The sequence below is a fragment of the Anser cygnoides genome, chromosome 6 (genome assembly GCF_040182565.1).
Source record: "Anser cygnoides isolate HZ-2024a breed goose chromosome 6, Taihu_goose_T2T_genome, whole genome shotgun sequence".
Taxonomy (NCBI): domain Eukaryota; kingdom Metazoa; phylum Chordata; class Aves; order Anseriformes; family Anatidae; genus Anser; species Anser cygnoides.
In genome coordinates, this window is record NC_089878.1 from 14,604,182 (window position 1) to 14,620,138 (window position 15,957).

The 15,957-nt window shown below is 38.7% G+C and overlaps 1 protein-coding gene across 3 annotated transcripts in view; it reads right to left on the reverse strand.

Moving 5' to 3' along the window:
• Nucleotides 1–1,162: 1,162 nt before the first annotated feature.
• CCNYL1 (cyclin Y like 1) overlaps nt 1,163–15,957 on the reverse strand; it is a 35,262-nt gene continuing 20,467 nt past the window's right edge. For 2 of the 3 annotated variants that reach the window (XM_067000028.1, XM_067000027.1), the window contains exons 6-10: nt 15,557–15,623; nt 12,019–12,138; nt 9,706–9,872; nt 4,564–4,726; nt 1,163–1,709 (exon numbers count right to left, since the gene is read on the reverse strand). In XM_067000028.1, coding sequence (XP_066856129.1) covers nt 1,593–1,709; nt 4,564–4,726; nt 9,706–9,872; nt 12,019–12,138; nt 15,557–15,623 — 634 coding nt within the window. In that variant the 3' untranslated portion in view covers nt 1,163–1,592. The remainder of the gene's footprint in view (nt 1,710–4,563; nt 4,727–9,705; nt 9,873–12,018; nt 12,139–15,556; nt 15,624–15,957) is intronic. The other variant, XM_067000026.1, reaches the window with a different exon arrangement.

The following is a 15,957-nucleotide window of genomic DNA, read 5'->3' on the forward strand; positions in this document are numbered from 1 at the left end:
AAAGGAAAACCACCTGAAGATGTAGCATTATTTTCAAAATTGAATTGTGATCAATACCTGAAGTGCCAAGTTCCATGGATTTGAGAGCCAGGGGTTGGCATATTTGCATACCACAAAAGACTTTATGCATCATTTTAACAGTTGAGTGCAGCCAAACTGATTATTGCACTCAGACACCCCCACTCTCAAAAGTGTATGGACTTGCTATTCAGTGTAAGTTTCTGGACCTTGGCTAGAAGAGGAAGTGCACAGAAACCGTGCCATTTGGAGGGAGATCTGCTCCTAGGACAAACTGCCTAGAATCTATTTGGATCCAAGAAGGGAAGATATTACAAAGACTTGTAACAGGAAGAGTCTAATAATACTTATCCTGTTTAGAGTTCAGGTTCAGAGCCTGAAAGTGAGGTCCCATTCCAAAGTCTCAGAAGGAACAAAACCCAAGCCTCAAGAGCAGTTGCGCAAGATAAAATTCACTTTGGGGAAAAAAAAAGTTTTAAATATTTTTGACAATTATCAGTTGAACACTTTTTTTTTTTTAAATCTACCCTGTTAGGTAGTCTAGGATTCTCAAACTCATTACTGTCTCATTATGAATGTAAATCCCTCCCAAGAAACAAATACTCAAGGAGAGCCAGATGGATGCACAATATCAGCTTTAGGAACTCCACTGTATATAGCACAAGAGATCTGCAGTAGAACTCGAGAAGCAGTGCTGCACACATGCCATTCACCACTGGATTGCTACACTGTTTGGGATGGTGATGATGTTTCCAGACCAACTTTCTCATTCAATGCCTCAGAAAAATATACAGATTGCGTCTCTTCCGGAGCAATAATAAGTATTAGAAAATGAGAGAAGCACCATAATTCACAAGAAATGCAGCATGGACCCTATATATTTTAACAATACATAAAACCATCTCTCTGCCCCCAGTCAAAACATTCAAAGTCTTTTGACAATCTCTACTGGAGTGAAGTTGGTGCAGAGCTGGGATTCCTTCCTGCTGTGCAGCTTCTTGGTTATGAACAGATCACCAATAATAGCAGCTTTTAGTAGCCAAACCAGGGAAAAACCATCAACACATGTCTATGCTATTGTTTTCAGCTCCAGAGTGGCTTTATACTTTAAAGAGTCCCATGTTCTGTTTCGTTTTTGTTAACATAACACTGCATTGGCCTGAAATACAAATGCAGTGAGACTCTGGATGACAGGGGAGAGGAGAGAAGAACATTGTAACTATAGTCATGTGGTTAGTGTTTAAATTCTAAAATTTAAAACTACTTATTATTAAAAACCTCAAGAGTTCACAGCTATAGGCCTACATAGTAAGCAAACATCTGTGGGGAAAAGATGGAGACAAGTTTGTTTTTGCACCTCTGGATAAATTAAAAGGAGGAGAGAGTTATTTGATAAAGGTCTTGTCTTTTGCACCAAGTATGCTCCTCAAGCTCTGGGCTCCCTTGGCTAATTTTACCCCTCCTCTCCTCCTTTTGCTGGAAGACACCATCACCGCTGGCTTGTGTGCATGGAGTGGTGGTATTCCTCCGATTGATATGGATGCTGGTTCATGGTGCTGCACCTTTCTCTCTCCTCAGGAGAGGATGGCATTAGAACGGCGGATACCAACTAAATTATCAGCACTGAAAGATCGTCTCATAGCAGCTTTTGACAAGTCTTTGTATTTATCTTCACACAGCCGGGAGATAGCCTGGGTATCATGTTCAGAAACAAAAAGAAAAGTACACATTAGAAAAACTGGAACATTTCAAGGAAGCTTTTACAAGTGTCATACCAACACAGCAGGCACCCTGTAGCTGTGACACTACTAGTTTTTTTTTTTTTTAAACCAGGAATGACAGTAAATAAGAACTACTTTGGAGGGAAAATATTAAGGGGGTCCCTTCCCATGCTAACAAGAATCCCATTCATCTGGAATTAAGACATTAAAAAGGTGAGTGGTTTCCATACCTGAGTATCTTCATTCATCTGCCAGTCTCATTACCTAATGGCAAACTTGGATTCATTTCAGACTTACAAGTTTGTGCAAGTTATGTACAGAAGCGCATCCAGTAGCTAGGTCTGGTGTTTAGGTTTTTAACAGCACAAAAATGCATATAGCAAAATTTTCTCATTTATGAGAAAAAAGGCTCAAGCTAAAATGGTTTCTGCACTTCCTCAAGTACCTTGCCCTTGGCCACTCAGTGAAAAAGCTGTACTAGGACCTCTAGTTTTGCCTTTACTTTCTCTACACCTTCTTCCCCAAGCTGCTCTTCCCAAGATCACTCACGTGATCAAGTCAAGAAGGGAGGGCAGCACACTGCTCAATGGCACAGCAATAGCCATGGCACTAACACAGCTATTAAGTATCAGCATGTGTGGACAACTTAATATTTAATGGCTTTTCCAGCCACTTACTGGCTTACCTCTGCTCTGCTATTTAGCTAGTCAAGCAGCTTTTATTCAGATGCTGCTTTTCTAGTATCAAGCCAAATTATTTCAATTCTAGTAACACAATTGTCCAGAAAATAATGTGTATCCTCCCCGTAAAGTCTATTTCTGATTGAAGCTTTCAGACATGATCAATGCAAACAAGTAAGGATACCAGTAATAAAAGGCTGAACTGAATTTCAGTCCTGAACATTTACTTCCATTAATTATTTACCACCTATCACCAGATGAACTTTCAGAGTCCTACAATAAGCTACAAGCCTACACCTTCCCTTTAAGGCAGAACCCATTCAGCACAGCCAAGTGTTCTGGAAGTTCAAAAGGTGAAAAGCACTCTGAGCATGAATAAACTCTTAAGTGTATTTTAAAATAATTATTTACATTTATTTCTGCCGACCTTCTGGAGGCATGCATTTGGCTCAAGAGTGGCATTCTTTGAGACACTGGCTGTATGAGCTCCCAGTGCAAGACCAGACAGACTCTCCATCCTGTTCTAATGCTAGCACATCAATCATAAGGCAACCTGTGTTGACATATTTAGCCCCAGTCACCCACATGTTGTAAATCAGTTTTCAGTCCCTGGAATACTAATTCACTGCTTCATAAGGGCTCCTATCAGCTTCTCATGTGCTTCTAACAGAAAGGTAGAATTATAAAGAAGTTTAGCAAATGGTTTAAATATTTATCACGTTTCAGAATTAGAAATCAAAATGCCTTGTGTGTGTGTGTGTGTGCCCTATGTAGGTGTGTTATGGCAAACCACACACCATACTGAAAATTACTCTGGTTTTAAATACCAAGCTCCCAAATGCTAGCAAAGAAGAAACAAAACAGGCTCACAATCTGTAAATCATCCACTTATGCCATAGGCACTGAGCAGTTCAGTAAACAATTTCCTGTGGAATATGAACTGCCCTACAACCACATTTACAATTAGTGACAGTGTTAGCTTAAAGTGCAAGTAACAAGGGTGAGACAAAGCAGAAGAGCTGCATTGCTTAACTTTAAATAGAGGAATTTGTAGACATATCATACCTGTCATTCCAAAGGACCAGGAGGGATCACACTTATTCCCAAAGTTCAACCACTTTGGGATGAAATAAAAAAACTGGCACTTGGCAGAATTATTGGAGGTGGACAATAAAACAATATAAGCCAAGAATACCATAGCACACCCCTTTTTGAAAGGGGTTATGGTATCAGTGTACACAGGGCCTGCATTAATGCCTTTGTTGAAAGGTCAACAAAACAACACACACAGTCATCAATTAAACCTGGACAGATGAAAGGTTGCACTGATCCAACAAGAAATTTTGCCTGGGAACCCAGGTAGTTTAGATATTTTCAAAGTATCTTTTATATATATATTCACCAGCAAGGAATAAAGTCTGACACTGCAAAAGGTCTTTAAAACAAGCCTTCATATGAAGGAATGCTGTGGGGACTTGCAGCAGGGCAGCCTTCTCCATTTAGCAAAAAGGGTCAGTAATATATATTTATACTCCTCTGGACATGCTGAAGTATTCCTAAGAAGCAGCTATTCCAAAAGTTTGTCTTAAAGCAACATTTCTTTGGAAGTGTGAGGTTCTAAAGACTGCGAAAAGAAACATACTATTTCTGCAGCTGTCCCTCTAACAAATGGTTTATTAAACCATGAGAGCAGTAAGAGCACTCCCTCTAAATCTAAAAGCAGCTGTGCAGTGGGATGCAGTGGGAAACCTTCAGCTGGTAGTATTTAGAAAGGTCCAAGTGTGACTGTCTCTAGGTGCTTGGAATACTGACTGTGACCAGGGAAGGACAGACAATCCATTACATATGACACTAATCCTTTCAATCTTCAGTAGCCTAGCTGAACTATGGTTCCAAAAATCCATTTTATTTAGTGATCTGCTAGACTTCCATGATCTCTGTTCCCTTCCCTTCCTCAGAATACTAGTTTAGCCTAGGCATGGTTTTAAAAGCGCTAACTGTAGTTATAAAGGGGTTAAATTAGCCTGTAATACACTAATCTAAAAGCTTTTTAGTTTTTCTAACTGCCACTTAATATGATTAGCAACAGATGCTCTTACTACACACACACACAGTCCCCTGCTCAGCCAACCTCAGACCATTACCTCCAGTTTCTGTGCTCTCTCTTTACTAAGAGGCTCCAGCAGAAAGCTCAGGTTATTGTCATCTGCTAGGGAGCGGAGATCGAAGTAGTATTTGGCGTAAACACTGGCAGGAACATTGATATTAAACTGCAGTAGCTCCAAGAAGTGTCTTTCCATCTCATTCCTAGGAGGCAGAAAACAAAGGAAAAAAAAGATTGTTTCAGCTGGCAGAAAATTCTGAGGAGACCTCAAGCTAGTTTTTAGAACCAGTAACTTTGAAATAGTCATTGAGAGGCCTGCATTATTAGTTTCAAGAGACAGTTCATTCACTGGTGCTCAAAACAAGGTGCAGCTTTTGAGTCCTGGCACCTTCAGCTAAGAGAGAAAGGTAGTGCCCTGTCGTGCACTCGCTCGGCTGACCAGGAGGCTCATTCTTCGGAGTTCCATTAGTGCAGCTGTACAATTCATGCGCCATTCTCACTCTCTTGTACGGCCCCACACTATAGTGATCAGATGAAAGGAATGATGTATGCTGTTTATTAGCTCTGAAGAACTTGCAGACATTTTCACCAGGCTGATAACAGGAAGGGGGTTTATTGAAGTAGAGGCGGACTAACAAAAGGAGTAGGCAGATCACCACGGCAACAAATGGATCTATGAAGAGCTGCTGCTATTATCTCACAGAAAAAAGCCTCTTGAAGCAACATGGATTCATCTCCAATAAATAAATAAATAAGCAGCATTAGGTGGGAGAAGGAATTTTCTCCTCAATAGCATTAGGCAGGATAACAAAGTACTGTGTCAAAGGGCACTGTCCAGTTTTTACTCACTCGTCTATTTTCACTGGGCAAAATATTTGGAGGAAAGTGGGAAAAGAGCTGTGACATAAAAAAGGCTGTTTCAGCTACTGTACTGTGGTCAAGTAAATCAGAGATGTTCTACAGAAGAAAAGCTTTTTTTTTTTTTTTAAATAAACAAATCAACCTGGGCGAACAGGGTGGTACCCAAACCAAGCAATTCAACACTAAGTCACAGCGACTGTTCCTACTGGTAACAGACCTTTATCTATAGGATGTAGCAACTGTGTACGTCAAGCGTAAATACACCAGGAGATACGTTGCACAAATTCAGTGCCAAGGCTGTTCTTGCTTTTTGGGAGCTTTTAAAACTGATGTTTTACCTGTCAGGGAAGAAATAAATGAAGGAATCATCCAGGTTGTGTCCTGTATTGGATGGTGGGTCTCAATATCAATAGCAGCTTTGTGCTTGTTTTTAGCACAGTGGACTTGAGCACCATTGAACCTAGTGCCAAAATTAATTTCCTGTTCATATGGTCATAAGCCTATAGAAATGTAAATCAGATAATGTTTTGATGATCAGCTGATCAGAGCTTGATTTACCCTGTGAATAAATGCTCTTCACTGCCCCTTTTGTACTCACTACACTAATACATTGTAATTGTATAAAAATACAATTCTTCATTGGATTAACAAGACTATTAATAGTGGTTTAAAACCTGGGAAAGCATAATGCCCATGTGTTTTCTATGCCTTATTTACAAATATATGTAGCCGAAAGAATGAACAGCATGTGTCCCCTTAACAAGTAATCACAGCAAGATTAGCAGCTGCACAGTTAATTTTTCAGTGATTATGGATTCACTCTCATCAAAGCAAGCAAGTTTTGACAAAGGATGACTTCCAAATATCAGTTTAATTTCCTTTGATTTTTTCCATTAGAAGTAAGCAAGCAAAACCAAAACAAGCCAAACCAAAACACAAAAACAACAACAACAAAAAAAACCACTACAACCCAAAAGACATTTTCAGTTAAAAACAAACAAAAACTTTGCTTTGGTCAAAGGAGAAATGGCTTGTGGTAGGAAAAAAGGAAGATGAGCACTTTATCTATCTTGAGTGGAAGGAAGCTAAGGCAAATTAATTCATCTGTGACTCACGAGGCCAGTAGCACACATTCTTTAGCAAATCACAGAATCATGAACGGTTTTGGTTAAAAGGTACCTTAAAGATCATCTAATTCCAGTCCCACTGCCATGGGCAGGGACACCTCCCACCAGACCAAGTTGCCCAAAGCCCCATCCAGCCTGGCTTTGAATGCTTTCAGGGATGGGGCATCCACAGCTTCTCTGGCCAACCTGTGCCAGTGCCTCACCACCCTTTGAGTGAAGATTTGAGTGAAGAATTTTTGTAACGCCTAATCTAAATCTCTCCTCTTTTAGTTTAAAACCATCCCCCCTTGCCTAATCACTCCACTCCCTGACAAAGCATCTTCCTCCAGCTTTCCTGTAGGCCCCCTTTAGGTACTAGAAGGCCGCTGCTATAAGGTCTCCTTGAAAGCTTCTTTTCTATTGGGGCTGAACATCCCCAGCTCCCTCAGCCTGTCTCCATAGGAGAGGTGCTCCAGCCCTCTGATGATCCTCGTGGCCTTCCTCTGGACTCATTCCAATATGTTCCTGTCCTTGTGCTGAAGGCCTCAGAGCTGAATGCAGGGCTCCAGATCTGCTCTCATGAGAGCAAACTTTAATACACACATAGTCTCTCTGACAGCCACACAGCTCACTGCTAGCAGAGGTGTGAGATGAGGCTGCAGAACGAGTGCCTTTAAGCAGCAAGGGGTGTTTGGTGAGGATGAGCTGCACCTACCCTGCCTTTAGAAGAGGTGTCTGCCTATGGTCCCATGGCTTGTGCAGATGTGTACATACACAGACGCACATGCATGCAAGTTGGTTGACCTGAAACTGATATAAATCCTTTTGCCAGTTTCAAACTGGTGTAAATCCCAGGCTTGACTTGCAGTGGCTAAACAAGAGTATGCATTAAGTTAGTAAGATCCTTCTAGATATTTCAAGCAAAGAGGAAAATTCACAAATAAAACTTGATACCAGTCCCTGTAGACAGACCTTTACTGCAACAGGAATGACCCACCTAGTAGAGTCTACAAGTGACCTGTAGTTCAGGAGCTGCTGGGGCTTGGGGTGATTCTCCCACCACCACACACACACACCCCTGACAGCATCATCAGCCATCTCCAACATTAGAATGCAACCATGCCTGAAATCTTCTGCCAACTTTTCTCTCAGAAATGCTTGTACTCAAAATAACTACTGCTCACCATCAGGTGGCTAGTTTAAAGAAGGCAGTGTTAAAAGCTTAAAACTCAGTTTTGCTGCCTAGTCTAAGCACTTTTCCAAGGTCCTGATTGTGGTGATGTTGCCCAATCCAGGAGCAGTGAACTCTGCCCAGCTGCATCAGCACAGGGCCTAACTGGAACCCCTGGCCACTATCAGAAAGGGGTTGTACAGTTTCTGCCCATACCTAAATTCAAAGGTCTAAATCATTTCAAATGAGATTACAAAATTCCCATCTTCAAGTTGGGGAGGAAAAAACAAAAGCCTAAATTCTGTCTTTTTTTTTTCCCTTAGCACCATCACTGCTTTGAAAATGTAAGTACTGAGAATTTCAGGAGACCCAGCACTGGCTATAGAGAATAAACATCCTGCTTGTTACAGATATTTTCAGTGCTATCAATTTGATTTTTCCCAAATAGGGCTAGAAGAAGGGACATCAAAAAGAGCAAGATGTATACTCCAGCACTCCTAGCATCACTGACCCCACTTCAGCCATCTCAGAGTTATTTGCAGCAATGCTTCAAGTATGTTCCTCAGATAGATGAGCACTCTGAGCCAGGTTGAGTGAAGATGTACATTGTATAAAATCACTAATTATGCTTTCCAGAAAGCAGGCTGGCACAGCCCTGCTTTTGGAGACAAAGAAGTCTCAGGCAAGGGGTATGCATAAAACAAGATACTATGTTTGCTGTTGATATTTGCAAAACAAAATAATTTGAAACACAAGAACTGTTTTGTTGAAGAAAACTCCTGTATTTTTAGATATTTCCTACCCTCCTCCCCCCCAGAAAAGCAACAAAACTGGATATTCCTCCTACTAAAGGAATTTATCCTAGATAGATATTTACTTACGGTATTTTAAACATTATCTCTATGCTGAATCCAGGGAAGAAAGCTTTGGACGAGAACAGAGTATATAACTTAAGTAGCCTACCAGTGCTGTGTAAGAACTGCTACCACCTCAGTCTTCTCTTGTACTAGAACTGACTTTACTACATAGGCCTGGACACAGTCACAGCACAACAGCACGATGAAACTCAAAAATGGACAGAGCATTTCACAAAGTTTATTAAAGCCAGAAAGCGTGATATTAAGCTAGTTTTCTATGATTTCTACCACCATGATAAAGAAAATGCAGGAGGAGGTTGGCTAGAAGAATTAAAAGTGTTGACGTCTCAAAGCTCTCAGAGAGAGCTTCGCAAGAAGGAATTTAACAAAATCTTATGGGCCAAATCCACTCCACATAAACACACCTCCAGCCTGTAGTGTGGGCCCACAGCCACAAGGATGAACATTCTCTGAAACTGCAGGGCTTAAAGCTGAATACAGCAGGAAGAGAGTGGATTCAAAATTTTTGAAAAAATGATCCAGTATCTGAGACAAGAACATATACAAGAAACTATACAAGAAACAGCTTTACATAAACAAGGAGTGGTAAGACTGAGAAATTTGTTCTCAGCAATGTGGTCAAGTTTATGAATTCACCCAAAGAGGAAGACCTATAGCAGCAGCTGGATGCAACACACGCAACCATAGATACCAACAGAAATGACACGTCTGCCACCTTGAAATACTTAAATGTTTGCTACTACATCTAGCCAATGCTTAAGTCACAAGTGACAACTTACCTTGCAATTTTTCAAATTCTAAAACAGAAAAGGCAAGGAACAAGTTTAGTTCTAACAGTTTTTTTTGTTTTTGTTTTTTCAAAAAGACTATTGGTAAGAATAAAAATAGGGCACTTTAAAGTTAGGCAAAGCAGCCAGTCCCATGGCTCACCACTGGAGGAAAAAGGTTAAAAGAAAACTAATTTTGAAGTTACTCAGCCCAGTAGTCAGAAATAATAAAACAGATTTGTCTCAAAGTAAGGTTAATCCAAGTTTCCTAGGTTAAAAAAGGGAATGAGGCCTGACACCAGTTATGCATCATAGCACCAGAGAGACATTTTTTCAGTAAGGCACGATCACAAAAATTACCATTCTGAAAGCACAGATTAGTCAAACCTTGCAACTTACATGTCCTCAACAGTAATGTCCTTCAATATTTGGCAATAATCCACATTCCAAACAGCCTGATCATCCCAGACTTTAGAAGCCAGCAGAATAGCTCCTAAGACTATCCTCTTCCAGTTACTAGGGCAGATGTCAATCTCTGCATAGGTTAAAAGCCTTTCCAAATAAACCTATAAAAAAAAAGTTTTACATGTGTAATTAAGATCTAGAGCCGAGTTCTGACTAGCATGCTTGACTGATCGAATACACAAGTATATTTTATCCCATTACAACTAAGTGTATAAAAGTAAGTATTGGTGGGTAACTACTTACACTTTAGAATCCCAGCTTTCAAGAGTTACAGGTTCATTTCTTTATTTATTGAAAAAATGTGAACTGGACCACCAAGATATAAAATAAAGATACTGAAGAATCAGTTCTGAGCAGCGAGTACTACTGTTACAGTGAAACACTGCTAAGAGTTCTTTCAGTCACTGACAGGGCCTATTAGTGCCTACCTAGGAAAGTAAATCAACAGCACTCTAGCCTTTATCATGGTTAAGGTTCAGCACTTGCAGCTTAACAGGAAGTACTAAAACCCGCATTGTGATCTACAGTCTTTGGACAAAGATGCATTAATTGATAACTCTCCACAACGAAAGACATTATAGTACTATTTTTACTTCATCCTCTAAGGAACAGACTTAATTCCTTCACATACAACAACGTCATCCTCCACTTTCATCTACATCACCAACTGCTAGATAGTGAGATATCCAAGTTCAAAGGTATGTTAATGTATTTTACTCATTGTTCCCATGCAATCTCAAATTAGCCCAAAGATATCGGAGCAATGCCTTCCTTAAAAGTTTTCTACTGTTTAACACTCCTGTAATGGTCTATGAACTAAATAACCAGCACTTTGAAATTTGAATATTACATTATATATAATATTTTTTATATATATATATATATACACACGCACACACACACTATATTTTGAATATAGATTGTTTTTGATGTTGCATTCCCTAAACCTGGTGGGTGCAGGAAGCTGTTGTATAGGCCCAATGGCAGGATCAATACCTATTACCAGGGTCTCCTTATGCTTTCTTCCCGTCCTTTGCTTGTAGCCTTCAAGTGGACTAAAAGTGTTCCTATAATAACAGAGCCATCTAGTGGTAAAGTCCACTTTACAAAACAAGTATTTTTTGTTAAATATTTCAGCTGGCTAGGTTGCCTGGGGTTATTTACCATCTTATTCTGTCAAATTGTTTGTATATCTTTGGAAAAGCAAAAACCTCAAACTACTCTCAGAGTTTCAACAGCTCTAACTACATAGCCCTTTTAATTAGCTTATTTACTTAATAAAGAGTCCTTAAAGCTGAGTCTACTTAGTTGTCACATTGTCTTTTGGTGACAGCTCTTTTCTGTTCTCCTTTCAAATTGTTTAGCAGTCAGAAGCCACAATGAAGACTGAAGCCTAGTATGCAACAAAGTGCAGAGTTTATGCAGAGTTTAAGAGATCTTCTAATGCTGTGATTATACAGGTTGTGTTTTTTTTCCACTTTACGTACTTATATGTATACACCTGCATGTGTGTGCACGTGTATTCACACATGTATACATGCAGACAAACATAAATGTGTGCGCATAAAGAAAATCATCAGTATCATCATTTTTCTTAATCCCATCTCTCTTTTGGAAAGCAAACACCTGTAGTGAAATTACTTTCTTTTACAAGTATTCTTAAGTTCCAAGTATGTCCACATCATCTGGGGAAAAAGGTCCAAAAAAAAAAAAAAAAGAGAAAAAGGGGGCAGATAGAGAGGTGGCAATGACTGAAGGACGTAATAATGAGAAAGTTCATCTTATGGAATTCCTGCAGTATTGATCCTTAACCCCTTAGGGCATGTTATTTGTGCACTGTTCTTGTTAATATGAAGTCAAATCTCCTGCTCTTGCCTCCATACCACTGAAATAAAAGATGTCTTTGCATCTGATCTTGGTATACTCTGCTGTTTATATTATCCCACTTTATCTGCCCTTTTCAAGCTTCTTCACTGAATTATGTATTATGAAATAAACAAATGTTTGATTGGACAAGTAATTAAGCATTACATATTTATAAACAGGAAAGGTAAGTTCCTTTTAAGTTAACCACTTCTGTGACTACTTAGAAATCTTTCCCAATGAACCTGTTTGTATAGTGTCTTCATAATTAACATGGTTTCATGAGGTACTGTAACTATTTAAATCGTGGTTCAGCCCAGTTCACTCACTGACAGGACAAAAGTATTCTAAAAGCTTAAATTTCAGTAATCAGGTATCTCTTACCAATGTCACTATTGCACATTCAGCTGTCAATTGTGCAGCACTGAAAAGTGTCCGAACAAACCGGTAGATGTGCTTGTGATCAGGGTCATGCTTGTAGTAGTCATCTGGAACTTCTTCCCGCTGAAATAAAGTCCTTTGAATTACTGAAAGTTTGTTTTACAAACTGTAAAGAACAGCCAGACACAGTTATTTCTTCTCACCAAGTAGAAGCTTATACAACCATGCTCATGTCACAAAGAGCTAGAACAAGATCATATACTGAAAGAAATACATAGACTTGCAATAATATGACTGTTACAATCAAAGCAAACAAAACAAAAAAAACAGCAATAGCTTTAGCTGATAAGATCTATGTTGTCAACACTTTTTTGATCTGTAAGACTAACGGGAAAGAACATGAACTAGTGTCATTATTACACTAGCTTACTATTGTACATGGAACTTTTTTTTACAGACTAAAAAAAGGTTAAAAAGAAAACCCTGAAGGTTTCTCCCAGTAAGACAATCACACAGGTGTATACACACGAGGGAAACACTGACTTTTCAAAAAGCAAGATTAAGTTCACAAGGTCCCCCTTCCATCTGAGGAAAAGCTTAAGAACACATTTCAATAATTCCATCACAGGCAGAACTGGATGGTAGCTTACATTGTCTTCAGACTTGTTCTTGAGAAATTTCAGAAAGACAAAGCTAATGAACAGCTAGATTTAACTGCGACACGATGCTAAGCGGTTTCTAAACACACCAGAGAAGAAAAGCTTATAATTAAGTCTGTGAAAACAATCCTAAAATGAGCGTTGAAGAACTCCAACTTTGCACATTTATTCTGCAAGACTGGTACCTGTAGTCCAAGTTAGATGTATAGTGCAATACAGAACCAGGTGAGAACAGCACAGCTGCTTTATGTTATACAAGTAGTCATAAGCAAAGAAGCAAGTATTTTCATGTGGCTTTGTAGTTTAAAATAGCCAGGTAATAGTGTTAAGTAAAAGGAAGAGGTAAGTTAGCGTTATAATGTCTACACAATCTTCTAATACATCACTAACCAACATTATGAATAACGTGGGCAGAATCCCCCTTGCATAGTTTCCTGTGTGGCTGAGGCTGAGCTCAAGTTCACATGTATTAAAACTTTTTGCTCCTATCATTTGTCTACAGAACCAACAGCCAGCATAGAGGCTTTTTGTCAGGGAGCAAAGAGATAGAAAGACATGCTATCCATATAACTGAGCATTACTCTGAAAAACTAACCAGCATGCAGCAATAGATCCTGGCACTACCATTGGGGTTTACTATTCACAAAAACATACAGTTGACCACAGACAAGTTCTCATGGACAGAAGTGTTCAGCGCATATATTTCCCTCTTTTGCCTCTGAGAGGATCCAAAGCGGTGCAATAAATTGTCTGCTCTCTCTCCCTTCACCAGCAAAGAGAAAGAGGCAACAAGTAGACAAGATCTCATAAGCCAGTGCTTAAGTAGTAAGAAGATTCTTCTTCCTACATCCAGCCAAACTTCTAAGCCAATTCAAAAGGTCTGCACTATTAAAAAAACCAGGATCTCACAAGAACACTAGTTCTCTCCAATGGGAATGTACTTGCAAGTATAGCCTTTAATTTACTCATACAGAAGTATCTATTCCCAGCTACACTCACAGTACAGTAACTTGCATCTGTGCTCTTCTGCATTACCTTTCTGCTGAGGATGTTAAGGTCCTCCCAAATGAAGGATGCAACATGCTAAATAGTCAAGGAAACACTAGAAGCAAGTAGTTCCAAAGAACAAAGCTGTTCCTGAGCAACATCAGGTTCCCAAAAATAAAGATTTCTGAGGTGGGATCACAACAGTCAGTGATCTTGTACCTAAAAACTTGTGAAAAAAAGACAAGCAAAGATGATACTAGAATTGACTGAAACACAAAAGCACCATGCAGAATAGCAAATGGAGCCATCCAGAACCTGTCAGTATGTGCAGTACAAAACCACATGAAAACATGTTTTTGCTGACTGGAACCGAGGAGGAAAAGTCTAAGACCACTGTTAGTGACTGAGCCCTATGATGCTGGTAACTTGCAGTTTGTTACTTTTGTAATGAAGGACAAGAGAGCCTGGACAGTTATCTGGATTTGGACTTCCTTGTAAGTGAATCTTTAGAGGACAAGATGTGCAAAAATTTCTTCCAGTTAATCTTTAAAGGAACTGTAGATACTAGGCCCCAAACCCTATTGCTAAAGGCATTAGGAAGTAATTTATATCTTTCCCCTCAAAAGTATGACATAGAGCCTTTACACTACATTTCTGTCTGTGTACTGCACTAGGATAGAAGAAACCTTTAAGTGTTCCCTAAAGGATACAATGATTTTCCTCTATTCCTACTCGCTAATTAGGAGGTGAGCTATATGAGCGGATCAAAAGATGTCAGACTGCTAAAAAAAAAGAAAAAAATTGTCTGATGAAGTGGATGGAGTTCATCTTACATAAATAATTCTCAATACGAATCAACTGATTGAGGTACTTAAAACAGTTTTGGACCAGATATTTCTGTTGAAGTGCCACATTTCATACAAGAAATCTATATAACTCTTCTCTGAAATTCATTATTTTGATTGAGTCAAGAGTTATGTTTATTAAAGTATACAATTCCCAGCACAATGGGTCCTGTTTATGGATGAACCTCTACCAAAACTTTAAACATTTCATTTTTTTTTTAAACAACTGATTGTTAACAAGCCAAATATGTGATCTAAATTAAGCTGCATTCACTCTGCTAAGTCACAGAGCGAACTGAATTTTTAAAGACACTACAGCTTTGCTAAATTTATTTCAGGTGAGAGAAAATAGAGTAAGCAGTTCTATAGGACAGTCAAAGCTAGTAGTGCTCAAACTGGACATGAAAAGCACACACACCAGTCTTGAGCTAGCCTGTACTATGAGGTTTTGCATCTTAAAGATTGTCTAAAGAGATATACCAGAACCGTTTATGTTGGAATCACATACTGAATGCTCCTAGATGTTAGTGCGAGCAGCATTAAACATACTGGCTTTAAATTTTTGCCTTTTAAGATGAGAAATACTGTCTCCTACTTTGTGTGATACTTCATGCATTAAATACTCCTGTTTACAACCTTAAAAGGTTAGGCACATACCTACTATGTCTTCCCAAATAAATTGTTAAGACTTAACTAAAGTAGTGTTAAAAGAGGAAAAAGAAAGGAGTCAGACAAGACAGCTCTGATATGAAATATATATGAATCAGCACGTGCTTGCTTTATGTAAACAGATTCAGATAATGCAGAGAAAACCAAACGTACGTTGTAATATTCAGAAAGACTAGTTTCTGTTCATGATCTCGCTGATATCAGAAATCCAGCAGATGCCATCTGCACTGTATTTTATGTATAAAGATATAGCTTAACATTAATTTGTTTCTGAACTGGTGCTAAGACATTTTTTTTTTATATATAAGTTCTATAGATCAAGATTTTTCAAAAAAATGTATATTAATACACATTCAGAGGATCAAAAAAAGCTACACTTACTGTGAGAGGATGAGATTTTTCATCAAAAATATCCAATGATCTGTCTGAATCTCTACAAAGTAAAAATCTGTTTTAACAACGAGACTTAATTGGTAATGCTATGCTCCACTAAAAAGTATTATTCATTAAAGAATAAAGGAACATATTTTATAGTTCATCTTTTCCTAGAACAATGCATGAAGTTATATTGCATTTTTGCAAAGCATTTAATGGTAAGATCTTACAACTGAATATTTAACAAGCTAAACAGTGAATAGTTATCCATGTTCGCACCAGCAAGTCAAATTGAATTTCCAAATACAGAAGCCATAGTTCATATTATGCTTAGTACACTTCTCCTTTAAAATGTGAAACCACGTGATTGATTAGCATTATTTCAAAAAAGACAGCTGCAATTTTGA